General features: G+C 40.9%; 2 protein-coding genes across 4 annotated transcripts in view; one reads left to right on the forward strand and one right to left on the reverse strand.

The window, feature by feature from the left end:
* The window catches only part of ERMP1 (endoplasmic reticulum metallopeptidase 1), a 50,765-nt gene extending 35,349 nt beyond the window's left edge, over positions 1-15,416 (forward strand). The window contains exon 15 of the mRNA XM_075596669.1: positions 11,977-15,416. Coding sequence (XP_075452784.1) covers positions 11,977-12,141 — 165 coding nt within the window. The 3' untranslated portion in view covers positions 12,142-15,416. The remainder of the gene's footprint in view (positions 1-11,976) is intronic.
* Positions 15,417-17,499: 2,083 nt separating this feature from the next.
* The window catches only part of RIC1 (RIC1 partner of RAB6A GEF complex), an 82,132-nt gene continuing 75,893 nt past the window's right edge, over positions 17,500-23,738 (reverse strand). For all 3 annotated transcript variants that reach the window (XM_075596646.1, XM_075596655.1, XM_075596635.1), the window contains exons 24-26: positions 21,462-21,639; positions 20,596-20,784; positions 17,500-19,642 (exon numbers count right to left, since the gene is read on the reverse strand). In XM_075596646.1, coding sequence (XP_075452761.1) covers positions 19,357-19,642; positions 20,596-20,784; positions 21,462-21,639 — 653 coding nt within the window. In that variant the 3' untranslated portion in view covers positions 17,500-19,356. The remainder of the gene's footprint in view (positions 19,643-20,595; positions 20,785-21,461; positions 21,640-23,738) is intronic.

The following is a 23,738-nucleotide window of genomic DNA, read 5'->3' on the forward strand; positions in this document are numbered from 1 at the left end:
TGGGATACTTTTAGCATGTGTGTCATGATGTATAGCCCAGAGTCACAATAACAAATGCCTATGCCAGAAATGGTAATCACAGAGGTGTGTGTGTGTGTGGTGTGTGTCAGCTAGCATAATTACTAAGTTAGCATCAATAAAATAAAGTCGCCATACAACCCGGTCATGAGGTGCTTGATCCGACTACTTCCTCCAAGACGTCAACGTGGTGACATCACACCCGACAGCCGTTTCGCGCGGCAGGTACACGCTTTCTCAATGGAAGGAGGCGTAACAAGTCCCTGCCTCAGAAGTCTTGTTATACCATAGAGAGGGGGGCGTCACTATAAAATCCGGCCAATTGCCAGTTTGCTCGCCTAAAAAAGGGGGCGTGCCTATGGTGCTAGATGCACCCGAATGTAAATAATGAATTAAATAAATAAACCTCGGGGAAAAGAACCTAAAACTCTGAACTGGACCTCTTTTTAGTCAGAAGCATATTCTAGCTGTAGCACTACTTGAAGAACATGATGGCAGGGGTGGAGGTGTGGGGCTACTCCTCTCCTCTCTCTGCTGTTACCGAACTCTTCCTATTCCTCCCTTGCTTGCTTTTCCCTCCTTTTAAGGTTCACACTGTCCAGATCTTCTCTTCCTGTCCATGTGGCGGTCATCTATCGCCCACCTACCTCTACTCATCCCCCTTCTGCCTTTCTCTCTCACTTTGAATCCTGGCTCTCTTTCTTTCTCTCCTCAGACTCCCGTGTTCTTCTCCTTGGGGACTTCAACTGCCACATTGATGACCCCTCTCTCCCTTGGGCTTCCCGCTTTCTCTCTCTAACCTCTTCCTTTGGCCTTCAACAGTGGACTGCAGCTAGCACCCACAAGGATGGCCACTACCTAGACCTAGTTTTCACAAAAAACTTTTCTCTCTCTGATTTCTCCATTTCCCCCTTTCCTCTCTCTGACCATCACCTCATCTCATGTTCTCTCTCTCGTTTCTCCCCTTCTCCATCTCCATCTACCCCTCACTTCTGCAGAAACCTGCGCTCTATTAACTTACCAGCCTTTTATTCCACTTTACGCTCCCCCTTCTCCTCTCTCAGTTCTGGTACAGACCCTGACAACCTGGTCAGGAACTACAACTCTGCCTTATCCTCCTCTCTTGATATACATGCCCCGCTTTCTCTCTGCCGCCCTCGCCTTTCTAACACCAGACCCTGGCTAAATTCCCACACGCGCATGCTGCGCTCATCCACTCGTTCCTCTGGAGGAAATCTCACACTCTCACAGACTTCCTTCACTACAAATTTATGCTATCCTGTTTCAACTCTGCCCTCTCTCAGGCTAAACAACCCTACTTTACTTCACTAATCAACACACACAAGTCTAACCCACGCCGACTCTTCTCTGTCTTTGATTCTCTACTCAAACCACCCCCAGCTGCCTCTTCTTCCTCCATTTCACCTCAGGACTTTGCTAACTATTTCAAGGAAAAGGTGAAATCCATTTGTCAGAACATTCCCTCTGTTTCCTCCTCCCAACCTACACTGCTTCCTAACTCTCCTCCTGCTTTCCTTGACTCTCTTTCTGCTGTCCCTGAGGAGGATGTAGCACTACTGATCTCCTCTTCTCCCTCTACGACTTGCCCTCTTGACCCCATTCCCTCCCATCTCCTAAAACATCTTGTTCCTACTATAACCCCAATACTCACACACACATTTAATACCTCCCTCTATTCTTGTACCTTTCCCTCCTCCTTCAAACATGCAACCGTTATACCATTACTCAAAAACAACAAGCTTGACCCTACCTGTCTTTCTAACTATCGACCTGTCTCCCTCCTGACTTTTGCCTCCAAACTTCTTGAATGTCTTGTTTTCTCTCGCTTGCTCCACTTTCTCAACACCCATTCTCTCATAGACCCTGTACAATCAGGCTTCCGCACTGCTCACTCGACTGAAACCGCCCTCACTAAAATAACTAAGGACCTCCATGCTGCCAAGGACAGAGGTCATTACACTGTGCTCATATTACTCGACCTCTCTGCAGCATTTGACACCGTGGACCACCCTCTTCTCCTCCACATTCTCCATACTCTTGGTATTCGTAACAAAGCTATATCTTGGATCTCCTCTTACCTCTCCCATCGTACTTTCAGTGTCTCGTCTGCTAACACCTTCTCCTCCTCCATTGATCTCTCTGTGGGGGTGCCGCAGGGTTCTGTCCTGGGACCTCTTCTCTTTACTCTGTACACACTTTCTCTAGGTGACCTAATTACATCACTTGGGTTTAAATATCACCTCTATGCTGACGACACACAAATTTACTTTTCAACCCCTGACCTTACACCTGCTGTACAGACCAAAGTTTCTGAATGTCTCTGCGATATCATCCTGGATGGCCTTCCGCCGACTTAAACTTAACATGACAAAAACAGAACTCCTCATATTTCCTCCCAAACCTGGCCTTACTACCTCCTTCCACATTACTGTTGGAAGTACCATCATTCACCCAGTAGCACAAGCATGCTGCCTAGGGGTCAGAATTCCAACTTTGAAAAGTACGTAATCATACTTAAATCACAGAGCAATTTACAAATGATATTAAAGAGAGAAAGACTCCAGCGACTTCAAAGATAATCGCATATTTAGATATAAATTACAACAGAATAGACGTAGACAGCACAAGGTGTCACTCAATTCATCAACAGAGTGGGAGTGCTCAGCGAGTGAGTCCGAACAGGAGGCGCAAGTGGGCCCCTCGTCAAGCAATCAAACTCCCCTACAAACATCTACCACACTGCCACTACTAAAGTTTTTTTAGATCAGGTGGGTTCATATACAAACACAAGCATAAGATGAAGACCAGGAGGGGATCGGGAAGATTATCGAAGAGACAGGAGTATCTGGGGATACAGGGGAACAAGCAGCCCCCAAAGGTAAAGGAAAAGAAAAACTAGACACAAAAACAACCCAGGTGATCAACTTATCTACTAAAGATCTGAGTGCCGATCACCTCAGTGTTTTATCAAGAGGCCTGTCTTTCTGCCCAACAGGCAAAATGAACCTGTTCGAGTGTGTGACAGCACCTGTTCTCCAGGAAATTGCTCTTACACAAATTTTTCTCTCTGAGACATTTAAGAAGCGTCTTAAATACATCTAATGAGGACGTAAATCCTCATGACGCAGCTAATTTAAGAATCTTAAATAGTCTCCTTGATGAAAGTGATAGACCCCCAGGCGAAGGCCCTTTTTTTTACTGATTTCCGTAAAAAAAATCCACATTCACACCACCACATGGAACAAGTGCACATGTTGAGATTTTCACGAGGTTGGTGACACAAGATCTGGAAAAATTAAATAACACAACAAGTGAATTTAACTTAACATATAAATAAAATTTGGCACTAAAAGACCTGGCAAATGATGAACACATCATAATTAAACCGTCGGATAAAGGCGGAATGTGGTGGTTTTAGATAAGACCATGTATGTGGCAGAATGTATGCGATTACTAGCAGATCGAACATGCTACAGGGTTTTGGATAGTGATCCTACGAGTATATTTCACAAACAACTATTACAGATCCTGGAAGAGGGTCTCAATAACATAGTGATCTCCGAGGATGAATTTTATTTATGTCAAGAGGCCAAGAACGACAACGTTCTACCAACTACCAAAAATACATAAGGGGAGTGTCCCACCCCCTGGTAGGTGTCAGTTTCGTGACGTGCACCAGGAGAGACGGCTTCCGTATGACGGATCTTGTAACGCGGGGGTATGAAGACAAGGTTGTATAGCGCGAGACATAGAGATATGCCTGCAATTCCTCCTTTATCATACTGACACAGCTACTGACGCAATTTCTACAGCATTACATCTAGCGGTGACTTTCTGATATTTGAATCAGCCTTTTGTGTGTCCTTTGAGGAATACCTTCCCCTCACGATATCCTGTGTATGTATGTATATGTGCTCACTAACTACCTATGCGAACCACCTATGTAGTCATCACCAGTATACATTTGTATGAAATAGCAATTAGTTTGGAGGAACTGCTTATCTATGTCTTAGTTACGCGCACTCTATCTACCATCAGGAGGCTATAATAATTAACACAAGGCATTATTCCATGGTGCCAAGTTCAGTAGTATACTTGTGTATATACTTATACCTACCTCCTATACCTCCCATACACCCCCCTCTTTAATATATAGGATATTGTGCCTTTAAAGAGTAGAGTGTATATTTATATGGGCTCTTCCCTTATTTAGCCGTCTCTCCCACTGGGGATTTTAAATACCCATTGTCTATTTTTGTTTCCCTGCATGTGTTTTGTTTTGTTGTATAGTGATTAATAAAATTTTATTATTTTTGTATTTGAAATACTGTACTGCTTTTGAGCCTGTTTGAAGGTGACTTTGGATCCTTTTATTGGTCCTATTATTTTCAATATTACACTCATTAACAACACCCATACTAGGGTGCCGTAACTTCAGAGTGCAATTTATAGGCCTTATAGTGACCCCTGGTGGTCACTTGTTCAAGTGTTAGCCTACTGGACCTTACCCTAACCAAAAATTACTTTTTATTTGATCACAAGTATTATCATCAGATCCAGGGCACTGCTATGGGGACCACATGCGCTCCCACCTACGCCAACTTATATCTGGGCTGGTGGGAGGAGACGGTGGTCTTCAGCGAGGCCCTGGATGAATATACCAACAATGTAGAGTTATGGGTAAGGTTCATAGATGATATACTGATACTCTGGAAGGGGACAGAGCCAATGCTGCATAAATTCATTGAGATCTTAAATATGAATACCAACAACCTGAGTCACAAGTGAATTGAGTAAAACAAGTATTAACTTTTCTAGATCTCACTATCTTAAAGGGCAAGGGAGGTAGTTTGGAAACAACTAATTATAGAAAGAGCACAGCTACTAACAGCTTGCTTTGGGCTGATAGCCACCATCCCACACACATCATTAAAGCAATACCCGCTGGACAGTTTCTGCGCCTGAGGCGCAATTGTTCCACTTTCACCGAATATAAATCACAGGCAACAGGAATGACAGAGAGATTCCTGGAAAGAGGGCACAACAAGAACATCAAAAGAGCATACAAAAGGGCAGCTAAAGAAGAAAGATCGAGTCTATTGTCTAATGAACCAATAATAAGAATTGATTTGGATACAGGAATCATTAGATTCATAGGCACATATAACGACCAGTGGAGTACCATCAACAGCATTTTTCGTAAACACTGGCACATATTGATGGATGAACACGATTTTAGAAATGTGTTAAAACAATCTCCTAAGATGACCTGGTAGGAGAGGACGAAACTTAAAAGACATTTTGGTACAGAGCCATTTTCAGAGAAACCCAGTGAGAACATTGCTGGGATCTAAGCCAGTTGGCTCCTATTCGTGTGGCCGATGTAGAGCCTTGAAAGTGGTTCCAACCATGAAGGAGTTTGCTGACTCTAAAAAACGCAAAAGATATAAAATCAATCACTTCATCAATTTTTAACTACCGGGGTTATATACCTAATTGTATGCTGTTGCGGAAAATTATATGTGGGGAAGACACATTGTCAATTTAAAATCAGAATCCTGGAACACCTAGGCTCCATTAGGAATAGTGCAGACACACCAGTGGCACGATATGTTCTGGAAGAACATAATGGAAAAAACAATACATTCATAGGTATTGAACATGTACCATGGGGTCCTACGAAAGGAGACTGGGACAGGAGACTGCTCCAATGTGAATGCAAATAGATATATACTCTACAGACCTTGAGTCCTATCGGTTTAAATGAGGGCTTTATATATTCTCCATTTCTTTGATATTAATGACCAAATATACATTGGTTATTGAAGTTATCATTTTGTCACCTATGGGAGGGGATCCAGGTACATAGTATTAACATTAGATGTCCGTTTTGACCTGAGGGGCGGACGTTCAGGTTAGTACACTCCTACACCTATACCTGGCCCTTTATCCTAATACCATGACTCTAATACCTTGGTATTTAGATTGGAGGAGAAAAATATATATCCCTCTATGTATTTAAGCTACCTTAAATTAACATCACTACCATGGGACTCACATTGTGTGTTTTGGTCTGTGTCCATTGCTTGCCATTCACTATTAAATGTAGTGCTTTGTAATATGTTACCTACATATGTTCTTCAACTAATGCTATAGCTAGAATATGCTTCTGACTAAAAGAGGTCGAGTTCACAGTTTTAGGTTCTTTTCCCCGAGGTTTATTTATTTAATTCATTATTTACATTCGGGTGCATCTAGCACCATAGGCACGCCCCCTTTTTGAGGCAAGCGAACTGGCAATTGGACGGATTTTATAGTGCCGCCCCCCTCTATATGGTATAACAAGACTTCTGAGGCAGGGACTTGTTACTCCTCCTTCCCTTGAGAAAGCGCGTACCTGCCGCGCGAAACGGCTGTCGGGTGTGATGTCACCACGTTGACGTCTTGGAGGAAGTAGTCGGATCAAGCACCTCATGAACGGCTATGGCGACTTAATTTTATTGATGCTAACTTAGTAATTCTGGACACACACACACACACACACACACACACACACACACACACACACACACACACACACACACACACACACACACACACACACACACACACACACACACACACACACACACACACACACACACACACCACCCCCCCCCCCCCCCCATTTCTGGCATAGGCATTTGTTGTTGTGACTCTGGCCTATACATCATGACACACATGCTAAAAGTATCCCATTGAGAAGCACTCTGCATATGTTTGGAATTGCAATTTCATGCCATGTGATATTCAGGTCCTTAGACTAATAGTGTTTCTGGTGTGGGGTTGGTTTTTGCTCTAACATTTGTCAGCCCTGACATTTGGTCTACAATTATAATCACGGTGAGTTTGAGATTTAAGTGTATTTTATATATTATACACCATTTACTTCCTGTGTGTGTGTGGCTCTGGGATAATCAACACCGCTGCAATACTAAGATATGCATCTTAAATGCTAGGGATATCAGTGGGATAAATCAACCACTTCCCACTGAACTACACCCTTTCATGACCTGTAATGTTAACAGGTTGCTAATTGAATGCTTGATCCAGGGATTGCTATTCATGCACCTATATTTATTCCTCATATAGGTATGCATGGCTGTATACAATAATTAGCACCCATCTTACTACTATCATTGTACTGGGGAATTATCCTGAACACTGTTTTTACTCTCACTGTATTTGTACGTGCGTCGAAGTTACATTATTAATAACATTTTATTATTTTTGGCCCGATTTTGACATTTAATGGTATCCGTCCTCCCACAGCGATGGGAGCGGTTACTATAGGTCTTGTGTATCCAATTGCCAGCTAATTACAAATAATTGTATAATCACACTTGACAACATTGGACTGAGTACAGCAAATAGGGTTCTTTTAGGTGATTCTGTTATCACCTTGTTTGTTCATATATGTGCCTTTGGCTTTCCCTATATGCACCGTCTTTATTACATAACATTATCTGTACCTATTGAGGTGAGCGGTGTTAGGTCTTATTGTTATGACTATACCGTAGTAACAATCTTAGAACTATTATTTTAATTCCCTGTACTGTATTCTTTGAAAGTGCTGAGTACACTTTTGGCACTATATAAATAAAGATATACATAATATAGATTATATTGTGTCCCTGCATACACGTCACACACCCAAAGTTGTTGGCTGGAGGTTTGTTTCCGTTTCTCTCTATGCAGTGGAAGAAAGACAATAGGTCGGGTAGGACTGTCTGAGAGGTCATACCTTGACGTGGTTGCAAAGGATTTAACTAAATGAACCATACTTATGAGAAGAAAAAAATAGATGGTGTTGAACGAAATAATTTATCATATTAAATGTAGCACTGGGGCATTTTGCCTATTGTTGTATACTATCGGGCACTATCCCAGTGGCACTCCAATCGACACATACAAATATAATGTAGTGGTTGTGGGTTGTGATCTTGCCGAGACTGTGTATATTACAAATTGTGAGCTTTTTCTGTGCTCCTATTGAAGAGTTGTAACCGTGCGATGCTGTGTTTAGAAGAGGTTGGGTTGGTGTCATTTAAGTACCAATCTTTAGAAATACATGACATACCTCTGACCATTGAATCGGAGCATATTTGCTTCCAGCTGAAGCCAGTGGCCCTTATCCTCGCTGTTGACTGAGTAAGCCACTACAGTATAGAAAACACTGGATGGCGCTCAAACACTTCCTAAGCCAATTTTAAATAAGTAATGTGAACAGTGATGGTGAATAAAATAAACACCAAATATCAAATATAAAGTGTATAAAGGAGGCAAACAATCTCACTCAACCCTCAAAAGACTGTTTCCAAATATTTCCAAACGAATATCACCAGGGGAGCGATGAAAATGGGCCATGAAATGAAGAAAATCACATAGTGCAATAATGCAAATAAATGTATATATAAAGTGTAATTAAGAGGCTATAAATTTCCTACTCACAGTGGAGCAGGAAAAATAGGCAATGATCCAACCGGTTTCGTAGTGGTTACTGGATGTAGTGATGTATATAATCTTGGATCTCGGAGACAAGAAAAAAAGAACCATGGTGCAGATCAATTTTAAAACAAATATATATTAACAATACACTCATGAATGGAGGCTTACACTGTATCAGAGATAGGAGGGCAGGGTATAACAAGTTCTTATACTGTGCAGTGATTTTCTTTATTTCTTGGCACTTTTTCATCACTCCCCTGGTGTTTGGAGGATACGAGTAAGCCACTAGTTGGGTCTACAATGTCTCTAATGTTCATTTAACCTTCAATGAGCTGCATGCAAAATTGTGGAAGACGAGGACTCTTAATTATGAGTTGTCGTAGCCATTCCTCATCTGTATGCTACAGTGCATTGAAAATGTCTCTCTTTGAACTCATGATCTTGATTAATAAGCAAACATCTCCTAATTTCCCTGAGAGAGACCAGGCATTTTGCATTATTATGAAATATGTTGTTGAAATGTTAACTATACACTGTTAAATTGTCCCACAAGCCCACCCTCTTTTGAAATTCTAGTTGGCAAAATCTGCCTCCCCTTTTCTAAGCCCATCTTGCTTGCTGGCATCTACCGCCCCCCTAAAGCCCCTCTACAATCCCTGAATGATATCACCCAGTTTCTTGGCTCAATTTCCTCTCTGAATGAGAAGAGTGAGCTGCTAGTTCTTGGGGATTTCAACTTCAATTGGATTGACCCTAAAAACCACAAAATCCAGATACAACTCAAGTCACTTAACCTAACGCAACTCATTTCCCAACCCACACGGATAAACCTGAAATCGCATAACCATTCCTTGCTAGACTGGATTCTCTCCTCAAACCCCAGCAGAATCCAATCCTCTGACATCCTGATATTTTCAGTGACCATGCAATAGTGTACTGTGTAAGGAAAATTAAACTGCCCCATTCAAGCCCTAAAGTTCTCCTCACTAGAACATTTAGAAACTTTAACACACAACAGTTTCTGGATGACCTTACCAACTGCCCATGGCACAGAATCGATTTAATTCCCGACCCTGATTCTGCGCTCGACTATTTCCAATCCGAGTTCTTAAAACTCTGCGATACCCATGCTCCACTACGCAAAATAAGGGTACGGGGGGCCCACCTTCCATGGGTTACAACTGACCTTATAGCACTCTACCAGTTCAGGGATACCGTGTGGAAAAGCTACAAAGTAACTGGCACTACCAAGGATCTCAATCACTACAGATGCATGCGGAACATGTGCACAAGGCAAACAAGGCACGCAAAAGCACAATATTACTCTGACAATCTCCACCAGAATACATCAAACCCAGCTAACTTCTGGAAGGTGATCAACAATATATTCCAGCCTTCTAACCATCAACAACCAAGTAACATCACTAAGAGGGATATTACTCTGACAAACCCCACAGACATTGCAAATGCATTCAATGATTTCTTTGTGGGGTGTGCCACTAACTTATTAGCGAAACGCAGCCCAAACCACAAACCTGAATCTCATCCTGGGAGTACCCACATAGCCCCACCCCCTCCCAACACTGCCCACAACTTTCAATTTGGAGATTACACAAGCGCTCCTCCAATTAAAACTAAGCAGCCAATGTGGACCTGACTTACTACAATCTAGGTTCCTAAGACTTGGTGCCCCAGCCATTGCCAAACCAATTGCTTCCATAGTCAACTCTATCCTGTCTGCAGGCCATATCCCTAAGACCTGGAAAACTGCCAGAGTTGTCCCAATCTTCAAAAGTGGGGACAAAAACACTGTCTCAAACTACAGACCAATCTCACTTCTCCCAATTCTATCCAAAGTCATGGAAAAATGTGTCCACTCCCAATTAAGCGATTATTATACCAAGACCAATTTCCCTAGCCAATTCCAATCTGGCTTTCGCCCCAAATACTCCACCGTAACTACCCTGCTAAAAGTTTGCAATGAAATCCAGTGTGGAATGGAACGGGGACAACTCACTGGTGCAATATTCCTAGATTTTGCAAAGGCTTTTGTTACAGTTGATCATGCTATCCTGCTTAACAAACTCCAGAGCTCTGGAATAGGGAAGCATACTTTAAACTGGTTTAAGTCCTACCTATCAGGTAGATCCCAACATGTGTCCATCTCAGGCTCTAACTCCAACCCCCTGGATATCACCTGTGGTGTCCCGTAAGGCTCTGTTCTGGGGCCTCTACTCTTCTCAGTGTTCATCAATGATCTTCCCACAGCTTGTAAGGTAGCCTCAATACACATGTATGCAGATGACACAATCCTATATGCACACAGCCATAGCCTCTCTGACCTTCAACACATACTTCAGTCTGACTTTTTGAGACTCGAAAACTGGATTTCCCACATCAAACTGTTTTTAAACACTGACAAGACTGTAACAATGGTATTTGGGACCAAGACTACATTTTTAAAGCTTCCAGCGACTGAGCTCCAGATTAGAACCAACGCTAACACCACCCTAACCCCTGTCACTAGTTTTAAATACCTGGGCATATGGTTTGACTCCCACTTAACATTCGGGATGCACATTGATACCCTGACAACCAAGACCTATGCCAAACTAGGGGTACTTTACAGGTACAAATCCTCCCTAAGTCTCCTGGTCAGAAAGCATATCGCACAGCAGATGCTAATGCCAATTATTGACTATGGAGACATAGTATATGGCTCGGCACCTCAAACCCACCTCAGCAAACTTGACACCCTCTACAATTCAATTTGTCGTTTTGTTCTCCAATGCAACTACAACACACATCACTGCGAAATGCTCAAAGAACTAGATTGGTCATCACTCGAGTCTAGGCGCAAAGTTCACCTTTTCCTGTCTTGCCTTTTTAAATTCTTTATGGGCAAACTACCCAGCTATCTGAACAAGCTCCTCACCCCTACCACATGCAGCATTTATCACCTGAGATCAGACTCCAAAAGACTGTTCATGGTCCCAAGGCTCAACAAAGTATCCGGCCGTTCCTCCTTCTCTTACCGTGTACCCCAAAACTGGAACAACCTACCAGACTCTCACAGCCACCACCAGTTTAAGTTCTTTCAAATCTAAGGCTGTCACACATTTTAACCTGCTCTGTAACTGTTTCATACGCTCATAATATATATTATCTCTAACTGTGCATGCAATGTCTTGTATATAATGTATACCCTGCTCATTATGTAACTGTATTTGTAACCATGTATTATTTGTCTTAACTCTGTCCCCAGGACATACTTGAAAACGAGAGGTAACTCTCAATGTATTACTTCCTGGTAAAATATTTTATAAATAAATACGTGCATGGAAATATTTTGGTGTATATGTTACACCTAATACAATACTGTGACAGCTGGTCAGTGTGGATAGAATGAAGAACCTAAGTATAAACCGACTGTTTTTTCTTTTGTTTCAGAGCTCGGCTGAACAGACTGAGGGAATGGTCACAGTTGCCGTCGCATCACACTATTTCCATGGGGAAAACCAACATTCCCCTCAGCTGGATTCATTAGAGATGAAATTCCCAGACTGGAGTTTCCCATCCAGCTGGGTGTGCACTTATGACCTGTTTGTCTACTAATGTCTTATTGCAATACGTTGACGGAGGCACATTGTATAATGACAAGATAAGTAACAGGAATCATTCTAGAGAACCACATTTTACACTGTGACTGACTGACTGAAAAATAACTGAAAGGGCTTTGAGAAATGTTTCTGCACAAGGTGCTGGGGCTGCTTGACGCTTAGAAGATGGGGTGGTCAGATTAGGGATGAGCGCTAACAGTCCTACTTTTTAAACCATTTATTCCAATAGAGATTTTATTAGGAAAACTGCACTGAGCTTCATAGGTTTGCAGTCTGAGCCTGTTCTGATAAATGAGACATTGATCGTAGTCATATATTGCATTTACTACTGCTTAGAATTATTATTTTTTTAATATCTGGTAAATGACACCAATGGAAAGCACAAGCTCTTTAACACTGCAGATTGGCATTTCTAAAATACCGTCTCTAACCACTGTGCAGAACAGCAATTTAAAAAACAAAAAAATCTAATCAATGTCAAGCACATTAGTTTGTTTGCACTTAGATGAAGGGGCACACAGTCTACAGGCACTCGTGAGCTGGGCAACTTTAGGACATCAGGATTATTTTGAAGGACTCAAATTGTGCAGAACCCAGCCTCCTAGTGTATCTTTTGTCCTAATACTTGAAATCTCATACTCTATCATTTTGTATAGAGATGTCTCCTGCAAACTTTAGCTGCAAGCTCCGCTTGTGCCTGTTTCTTAGTGCTCAATTACAAATATGCAACGTTGGTTTTCTTTTTTTCTCTTTCTACATTTTAATTAGGAATTACTTGAAATATGAATCCAAATCTCCCAGACTGCAATTTTTTTCCCCCTTTAAAAACAAACCACTATAGATACTTTTATTTGGTTTGTATAATTTGCTTATGGTGTCCGATATCTGAGGGGAAAGGGTCTTTGCTGGATTGCTTTGATCGCTCCCTCCGTGGAGTGCACCTGCAAGAGCAAAAATACCCATTCTGTGCAAAGTTCTTAAAGCTTCAACTGCTCAGAGTTGTAAAGATTATGACGAGTAGAAAGAAGTACAAAGTGTACATTGGATGTACAGTATGGGATTAACGCTTATCAAAAAGCACAATCAGTTGCCTATGCTGCCTTACGTTTTTGTAATCTTGTTTATACAAGTATATTGCACATAGTAAATTTAGTGAACCATTACAAGATCTCTTCATTGAGGTCGTTGACCTGTGCGAGTTCCTGAAAACTGCAAAAGAAAAGAAAATCCTATGCTGGTCTGTTAAAAGCTATCACAGCCTGCAACAAGCCTACACTTTTCTGGGGACAGTAGGGATACTCAAAATCTGTAATTTTTGTTATTTTACAAAGTGTGTCATCAGTTCATGTCCTGTAATAAGTGGTGACAGATGTAAAAGCGCTGCTTAGTTTGTAAACATCTTGATGTATTCAAGTTAAAAAAAATAATAATCTGTAAATAGAAGAGTCCCTTCTTGTCACACTCCACATTTATTCACCTGGAAACCATTGTTGATGATGTTGCAGGATTGTTTTGCTGCTGGCATCTGGCGTACGTGGCCGGTGCATGATATTGGTAGGGAGAACACTAAATTGAACAGGTTTATCCATTTGCTATTTAATGTGTAAATGTTCAGTTCCACATACAGTGAAAGTTGAGGCCCATATTTACTAAGCAGTGGTGCTATGTCATAGGACCTATCCAAGCACTTAAACACCCCTTATTTCCCACACAGTTGAACGTGCTGTAAAGTGTATTCTGGAACCGATAAGTGCCTGTCATAACACCACTTATTAAATATGGCCCAATATTTCTTAGTTTTAACTGTAATGACAGTGAAAACACCATATAAAAACAACCCTCAGGGAAGTAAAGTTGTCAATGTTTAAGGTTAGGAATTTTTTTAATGTATTATTTCTTTGCCCTGGTGCCTCAGGTTGGGCTCTTATGGCTGGTTCTGAGATAAGCTGTTGTACAGAAGATGTACCTGACTTTACGTGGACCTTACAAAAGGTTGTAGATCACGGATTAGCCTACGTTCCCTATCTAGCTATCATCTTTCCTGGTGAAATGACTGATAAGCGTATTAAAACCCTGCATCTTCTAGGGGTGTGTTCCACATTCCAGTGACACCCATTTCACAAAAGCATTATAAAAACCATAGAAACTTTGCCTTTCACAAGTGCATTATTTGTAGCTGCTAATTGAACTACCTCTGTTTCAGCTTTAAGAACGAAAAGGGATGAGGGAATTGTCTGAATTTCCATTCTGCAATATCTATTGTAGTGAAACCTCAATGGAGAAATGTAAAGCAGGTGTTTGTGATTCTGTGAGCGACGGTTACATAACGGTAGAGTACGTCTTTACAAAGCCATACCTAATGAGGCTTCCTGGAAGAGCGCTTCAACCAGATTTTCCTGAAGTATAATTATTTGCACTGTGCTGTTGGTACCATCAGCAATAGTATTAAAAAATGTTTCACAACTACAAAAACAAACTGGTCTGTAATTTCTAGTATCATGCCTCCTTTTTGCTTACAACATGAAATATATTTAAAAAACTGACATCTGATCACTATTTTAGGGAAAATAAAATGGGTTGGAAATGTCGCCAAACTGATACACAAGGGAAGTTCTATGTCCAGAGTTTTTCTTAAAATTACGTCTTTAAAGGTTCAAGCCGTGCGTTAATTATAGTAATGATGTACTTTATTTAATGCCATTTTATAGCAAAAGGCTGATATTGAAAAGCAATACGAGTTCTTATAAGGAAACAGCAAAAGTATAAGCATACAGTAGTACCAATTTGACACAAGCTCACGGAAAGCCCCATTGCAGTCAACAGGGCTTCTTTTTACGGGGTCACATTGTATCTGTGCTTTCCCACTTTATAGAGTAAGGCCCATATATTGTTATAATGCAATAGGTTAGTATCCGAGAGATTAATGCAAATGAGTAAATGGCAAGCGAACAAACTTTAACGAACAAACTCCCCGCCCCCCCAAGTATAACACTTTGCATGTTTAGCTTCCTAGTCTATCTCCAGTATACACCCTGAAGTAACGTAGTCACTGGTAGCCATGTTTTATTATGAGCCATCTACAACTTTTTTGACTTGTCAGTATGTCTTTCTTTTGGTTGGTATTGGGGTAACTGAAGGGTGACAGAAGCTTTAGGTTTGTTATGGGATGCACTGCAAGTAAAATAAAAGGTTTGTTTCAATTATGTATTAAAAATTGTGGGGAAATTAGACACCGATTGTGACAAGGAAATAAAGAAATTATTTCATTAATATTGATGGTGTGCTTGAACTTTTATTTGTAATGTTTCTTTCCTATTAAAGCGGTGGTATATTGGGACGGCTTGGGGGAGAGATGCAACTCATTTGAGGGACCCTTGAGGGGGTGAAGAGTGGGGCAGCTTGCGGGTTGTGTATTGATCCTTGATCCTGTAAGAGGGATACTGTCCATTTGACGGACCATTGTGGAGGTGAAGAGTGGGTGCGCTTGCGAGCGTCGGTATTAACCCTTGTCCCATATGCAGGTCACGTGCTAGCAGGGGGTCGTACGTGACACTGCAGTTCAGTCTTTTTATTTTTTTTACTTCAATAGTTTCATGTGTGCAATCTCTAATTACCTAAAGAACAGTATAGCTGCAGGTCAATTCGTTCTCCATGTATTGATAGGCGAAATTTGGTGACATAATTAGTGAAGGGATCTGTTTTTCTTCTGCTTCTTTCTCTCAGTGGAAGCTCATGAATATTCATGAGCATTCCTGCACTGACAAGTGCTAGAGGGAGGGCAGGGCTGACAAAGGGGTGTGCCAGGGCTTGTGACAGGACATGAAGGGGCAGTGCCTTAGCAAATGGCTGTTAAAATACAATACAAGAAAATTGGTCTTTCAAAGTTGTTTTTTTAAAAACAGAAAATGCTAAAAGTATTTTTTCTTACTACAGAACTGATTTATTAAAAAAAACATACATGCAGGATATTGACTGAACTGCAGCTTTAACTGGCTAAATTGGCACCCAATTACTTCTTTCATTTACTTAAATGCGGTTTTCAGACAAATCAGACGTGCGATTAATTAGATCTATCAAACTGACTACTATATTATCATTTTTGTTACGGATGACTATCAAAAAGTTTTATGACCATCTTACTATGTAATGACAATAGAGGACATCCCTCTCTACAGGTTTTTCACATTTAACCTAATTTAATCGCCACAAAAGCCCAAAATCATATGTCGGCGACGAGATCACCGATTGCAAGATTGATTTTTGTCCAAATCAATATGCTGTTAATCAGTGCATCTTGCTTAATATGTAAATTTTGCAAGTTTGACTCATTTGCATTAAAAAAAATTGCATAAGGCACATAAATTGAGCCGGAAACACATCACATTAAAAAAAAAAAAAAGCCAATTTTCACATGGCTTGGACATGTCAACTGCTTAAAGCAGCAATGAAAGCAATATCCTACAAGTGGTTTTTTTTGTTTGATTTTTATAAATAAATCAGTTCTGTACTATGCGAAAATACTTGTAGCATTAAAAAAATAAGTTAAGATGTTTTTAATGTTTCTAATGCAGGAAGCATTTCCAAAGTGACAGCCCCACACTGTACAGCCACAAGGTAGAGATACTCCTAAATAAGCGGTTTTTCGCAAAATGCAGGAAGGCGAAAAAACAAATAGATTTTTTAAAATACTAATCGTAGTAAAACATTTTTTGAAAATTTCTGCAAACGAAAATTGTGTAGGATACGGAAACCAAATGATTATTGAATTACTACATAGACACCAGCTAAACAGTTAAATCTACATACAATTGCAGACATGTACAGTATGTTTTCTTTGCCTGTTGTAAAAGAGACAGCATTTTGCAGACAGACATGTTAGACGCAGGAGGGGATGGTACAGGGGGCACCTTCACAGCTAAGTATCTCGGAAAGAATGGGGTCCTGGAGCTGAAATGTACACGGTCCTGCTCAAAAAGACATCCCACTTCCAACCTGCGCACAAAATAAATATGTAGGCAAAACCACAACATTAATTATTGTAGACTGGAACTTTCCAAATTGCACTGAAGAACCTATACTCACCTTTTCATCTATGCACAAAGTTTTGAATGGGAAGTCATATTAGTCTGCTACACTGTCTCAAATCAGGCTACACAACACACAACATTGGGAACTATATTAAAATTAGATTGAGACAAAAAGCATTAACTCAAAAATAATAATCTATAATCCTCCTCTGTGTCATAGCTTCCTACGCATATCTGACCTCTCTGGCATCAGTGGGGTTAAGACGCAGTTTATCTCGCGAAGGAAAGGCCACACATGACCAACTAATCAGACTTCTGGAAAAGTATTTAGTAATTTATTTTTTTATTACATTAATAATTTATTGCACTTATTTGCATTAGTGTATTACAGAAACCTGCTATTAGCAATGTAACCAAAACCAAGAGACTTCTGCCTCGAGGAAGAAACTTATTAAACAGAATGCATTACAATGTTTGGAAGCAGAGAAGCTGAAATTGAAAGCATACAAAGGGAGGGGCGAGGTGGGGGAAAAAAACCCCAGGTATGCTTAACATGATCAGTGCCAGAAAGCATAACATTGCAATGCTGTCCTATCTGGCACTGAACAAGTGCAAACAAACCCCTGCTGCTGCTGCATGAAAAGATATGTAAACTAGAGATCGCAGGAAGGGCATAAACTGAGGCTCTGAAGTCAGATCTCGCAGCTTTTTACCATTGCCCTTCAGTGTACAATATGTATCCTGTGGTTACCATACACTGATGTTGCTACAAATGCCTAAACATTTGGTCCACGTAATAGTCAAATACTATATCCGTTATAAAAATAAACATGTATGTCCTGTAAAAAATAATACGTTGCACTTTTTTTGCTTTGTTCAAATTGCACAGTACAAACAAGCCTACATTTTAATACTGTTATCTGAGGATCTCGGCATTAATATACATTTTGGGTGTGCGGGGAGAATGGGAAAGGGAGATGAAAAAAAAAAAAAATATTATTATATAACATACATATTTCTTGTAGTCTGTTCAAAGAAGTATGACAGTTAAAATAAAGTATGTTATAAAATGGTCAAAAATACATTTTGCTTATAGTTAGATTACCAATAGCATATTATGGAACATGATTACAGAGTTTATTTACAACAACAAAAATCCAGATCCACGAAAATGAATGTACTAAGGTAATAAATAGGAACCTCATTGTACCATGTTTAAAAAAGCGTCACTTGCTAGTCATGGGTGACTGGTTTGGGGTCAGTCACAGTAGTTTTAAAATGATGATTCTGTGGGTGCCGTGTTGCTGATGAACCAATGCTGTAGAGCAATCTTAATGTGTATAGAGAAGTATTCACAAAAATACAGACTATTTACAATGTTTTTCAATAGCAAACTATTTCAGACATCAAAGAACAATCATAGCACCCAACCATTAAATATGCTTTGAAGCTGCTCCTCCATGTCAGGGAATATCTGAGCTGCATGCATTTGAGATTCCCGGACACAGACCCTTATGCGCTGAAGCTGCTTCTCAAAGTTTGCGCCTTTTACCCTCTCCTGCATTTTCCTACGTCAAGCGTTCGTAATGACGCGGCCATGTTTGAACACCAAGATGCGGTGGAGGCTCTTCTGTTTTGAAGGAGTTTAACGGGTTGCTGGACTTTCAAAACAGGAGCAAAACATATTTGCCTGCAAAAGCTGGCCTGTGTAACAGAAACACTAATCGTTATGAGATGACCAGTTCTTTTGACGTAAGGTTTGAAACACACATCCAGGGTACAACATATAAGATGGTGGTACAAAATGGGTCAAGATGAATTTCTTGCTTTTGCATCGAAAAGGTCACAACATATCTTCTTAGTACAGGAACTTCCAAATGTAAGAAGCACAGTTGATTTACATGATGTCTGGGCTACATCCAAGGAGACATTACTGTATTATTTTGAGTTACATTTTTCATTCATTGTTTTCTTAAGATGTATTTGAGAGAAAAAAGCGGATTTACAAAATGACGTATAAGGCTTCAAATTTGAGTCATTCTTAGAAAGTGGCGGCTTCCCAGAAACCACTGGAATGGGTGCTGCTTTTACACCCACTAAAACTCCTGTCACAGTGCTCTCCATCACCGGCAGTGAAGTCATTAATACTGCTCCAATGTTTATGTGTAAAGCTTGGCCCTGCGTTAGGAAACTGTGCAGTCATAACTCCCATCTTGGAAGGCCTCCTCTTGTTCTTCCCTTGACATGTCCTCTTCATGCCTGCTGACGTTACAGCTGCCGGGCTCGCTCTGAGGGCTGGCGCTGTGGCTGGCAGAGTTGCGGCTCTCCTCTGCTCGGGGGCTGGATTGCTCTGTGACCTTCGAGGTCACGGTCGGCTGAAAGGCTTCAGGTTGGACTTGCTCCACGGTCACCTCGCTCAGTTTCTGCAGCTGAGGCTTTATGACATTGAGAAATGGCTTGTATCCAGAGCTGCAGAGCAACAAGTACAGGGAGATGGGTCTCAATTATTGCAGGTAACCAACAAAAGTTTTGGGGCTTAACAGGAACATTCAGTAAGATTTAGTAAGATTTAGAAAACTGTAATCCCAATCATAAAAACTCACTTAACGCCCCTATTCAATATTCTGTGAAGTCGCTTCCCTGTACTGCAGAACTTCCTCTCGTTTCTTTGAGTGGATCTGAACTCCTCCCCAGCATGGGAAAGCAACTTTCCAGCATATTAAAAAGGGGCCAAAGAACGTAATTGATTCACTTGCTTCCTCACTCCTTGCTTCATTTGTCACCATTTTACATTGTGTGCACTTTATGTTCATGAAAATAAGGATGCTAAAATAAAGCAACACATTTTTTCTACATCAAACCTAAAACTTTGTGAAGACTAAAGTATACAGATCATCCCAATCTAGGATTGCAAACTACTGCTTTGTACTGGGCAGAGGTATACTTACCAACATCTATTTCTAACCCCCCAAGTAAGACATCAAATAATATTACCACTTAGGTGTTTGAACCAATCTAGCTTTTCCTTTTACTCCCAATGCAACACAGGTACCATTTTGATATACAGTACTAGAAATGGACAGGAATGATAACCATAATCATAATAAGCCTAGCATTTGGTGAAACTAGTATGCATTGGGAGTCTTATTTCAACCCTTCAACTGCTGAATGGGCGCTCAACTTATTTACTTATAAACACAGTGCTTTGGTCTCTATTTATTCAGTCGGGATGACACAGGGCAATTCAATGGATCAAATTTGAATTTTAATCACCCTTAGTCAGCACGCTACTCCAATAAATATGACTGTGCTTGGTATGTATATAGCTTTGGAGAGCAAGGTTTTCACTTAGGAAATGAATGACAAATCGGTCAGCAGAGATGATAAAAGGATGTGTCATATAATGTGCATGTCACACTTACCAGTCAGTAGTGGCCCAGGCATCCACAGCCTGCAACCCACTCTGTATGCTCTGTAGCATCTCCTCAGCAACCTCAGGGCACTGCATGAAGTTTAGCACCTGGCTGATGACGGAACATTCTCGGAGTATAAGGCCAATGATTACACACCATTCCAGGCAGCCTGCTTCCATGAACACGTGCAGCAGATATCTGTGTGACGAGAACAGACATCTGAGGCGGTCAACAAGGCATTTTCTTTTCTGTCTTTTCTCCAAATAATGCAATTTAACTTTGTCATTTTGTTTTTAATGGCTATGAAATTTGAGCTCCGGGTTCACCATGCCAGTGCAGAACTCCCTCTCGTTTCTTTGAGTGGATCTGAACTCTCCCCCAGCATGGGAAAGCAACTTTCCAGCATATTAAAAAGGGACCAAAGAACGTAATTGATTCACTTGCTTCATCACTCCTGGCTTCATTTGTCACCAGATTACATTGTGACAATAAGGATGCTAAAATAAAGCAACATGAAACTAATACTACAGTTTCAGTCTTAGTTTTGCTAGAAACTTGTAGACCATAAAATACTTATAGAAACAAAATAATAAAGAGTCACAAGCACAGACCCTTTGCTAAGATCATATAATGAAATCAGCATCTGTGAACGGCTATAATGGGTAAGAGGGCAAGTTGACAGAACGACTACGATAAATAATGGGATCGAGCAACTACAAACACGGAAAATGTTTCATTTACAGAACTATGGGCTAAACAAAGCACTGACCCCTATTAGTTATAACAAGTGAGACACCAAAATGCTACATAACACACTTTGGGAAGCATGCAACGTTTGTCACAGTGTAACCTTGCATTAAATGTTTGTTTCTTACCGTAGTTGAACTTGCGATTTGTGAGGCCCTTTGTTGGCCAGCTCCATAGAAATGTGTTCAAGTTCTGACTGCGTCAAACTCAAGGTGGAGAAAGTCTCATCCACCATCGTCCAGTCCCCATCCACCATGGAGCTAGTTTCTGTCAGGTCAGTCGCAGAGCCAATACTGCATTCATCCCCTGGAATAGAAAGCAATTGGGTCATTACCCTAAAGCAAGAAATAATTGATAGCCAAATGAACAAAAGTAGGAGAAACTCCCAAAATTCGGTGCTCAGCTATATTTGACCATTAGAGACAATGATATCTTAAACAGTGTTATTGGTCAGCTTGGGGAGCAACTTTAATCCAGCCTTGTGAGTATTCAATAAACCAGTGTGCCTTGATACAACTCCTTAGTGTGGGGACAAGTGGTGTGTAGCTTCCCAACATAAGGACAGAATGTATAGATACAAATCCTGTGTGGACACCAATGCAATTAGTAGTCACCCTGGAGAATGGCACAGGCAAATAAGAATAAACCCCCAATCCTTGGTGTAAAGGAGAGGGGTACTCACGGTTTGAAGGCAGTGGTTCCGTCGGCGCGCATCACGCTTGTATGCAGAGACAGCAGGAGATTTTCACAGAAGAAAAGAGCGGAGCACAGCAAAGAACTTGGGGGCTAGACACCAGCAAATGAAGGGTTAAAAGTGCTTTATTCCATGGTAGACATCATGGTTAGGTGGCCGGTAGTATCTCTAACGCGTTTCGGGCAATGGCCCTTTGACAAAGGACCATTGCCCGAAACGCGTTAGAGTTACTACCGGCCACCTAACCATGATGTCTACCATGGAATCAAGCACTTTTAACCCTTCATTTGCTGGTGTCTAGCCCCCAAGTTCTTTGCTGTGCTCCGCTCTTTTCTTCTGTGAAAATCTCCTGATAGCCAAATGAAAGAGAAGTTAATACATGGAATATATATGCTGGTGGTACAGGCACACACATTCATAAGAATAACGCAATGCAGTGTGTGCCTTTGAAGCTGTTCAACAAGGCTGCTGATCTCTTGCCATGCAGATTTAAAAATGCAGTCCCTCCAAAAAATAGTTGAGGAAAATAAAAGCGATCTCAAAAATAGAGAGGGCACTACAGTTTTTGCTTTCAAATTTGCATTCCGAAATTGGCAGAACCCTACAAATGTACAAGCAGATGTCTCCCGTGTGCTACAACAGATAACTCAAAGTAGAAAAAATAACTCTGGGTGCATCAAAATGCTTTATTGCTTCAACAAAAAAATGTGTATTTGTCACGCTAGAGACACCTATGTTTAACCTATTCAATTTTGTTAACAATACTGCAACCGCAGGGTTAACTCATTTAAAAAATACCTATTTTTCTAGGTCTCCTGTGAGGTTACCTGGATCATCATGGCGCCTGCATTAATGTGCCAATAAAACAATGAAAAATGAATAGTGACAGTGTACCAGAGATTTGACCTGATCTGGCCATGGAATCTTCAACGGGGCATCATAAAAATTCCTGAGTCCTTTCTGGCCAGCAGACAGAGGTGAGAAGAGGGAATACTTACTCATTAATGATTCCCCATAAATTAAGATGATTACAATCTAATGCATTTCACAATGATAAACGATATAGATTTGTGATGAGCCGTAATACAGAATTGTACGGACAGTAAATATGACAGGGAGTCTGGGTTGCATCTCTCAGATATTTGTTTCCCCCTTCAAAATTAGAAGTTAGCGGCACAATTTTTTTTATGTACATCTACACCGTCGGCAAAATCATATAAAAGCAATGACGAGTGTAGCATTATTCTAGGGGTAATATGGAGAGTTAAGGGGTATTTTATACTCTCAGATTCGTTTGGCCTTAAAATCATTCTGTCTCTCCCAGACACAAATGTCACGAAAGATGAGTGGGAGAGAAGAGACACCCACAAAAGGTTGGAGCATACAATTAATTCATCTGAGAGGGGTGTAATACCAAGAATATGGGAATTGTCGCACTGCAATCTCTTTTTGAGGAGTCTTGTATGTGGTAACGAATTAGGCCAGTGATTTTCAACCGGGGTTCCGCGGCCGCAAGGGGGGGGGGGGGGAAGAAGGGAGCCGGGACAACTCTCCCAGCCGAATTCTGGGGTTCCCCAACCAAAAAAAGGTTGAAAAACACTGAATTAGGCACTAAGATTTTATTATTGTTATTATGTGTGTGTGTGTGTGTATGCATATGCGTGTGTGGCTTGTGTATGCGCATGCATATGCGTACGTGCGTGTATGCATG

The sequence above is a fragment of the Ascaphus truei genome, chromosome 1 (assembly GCF_040206685.1).
Source record: "Ascaphus truei isolate aAscTru1 chromosome 1, aAscTru1.hap1, whole genome shotgun sequence".
NCBI lineage: Eukaryota > Metazoa > Chordata > Amphibia > Anura > Ascaphidae > Ascaphus > Ascaphus truei.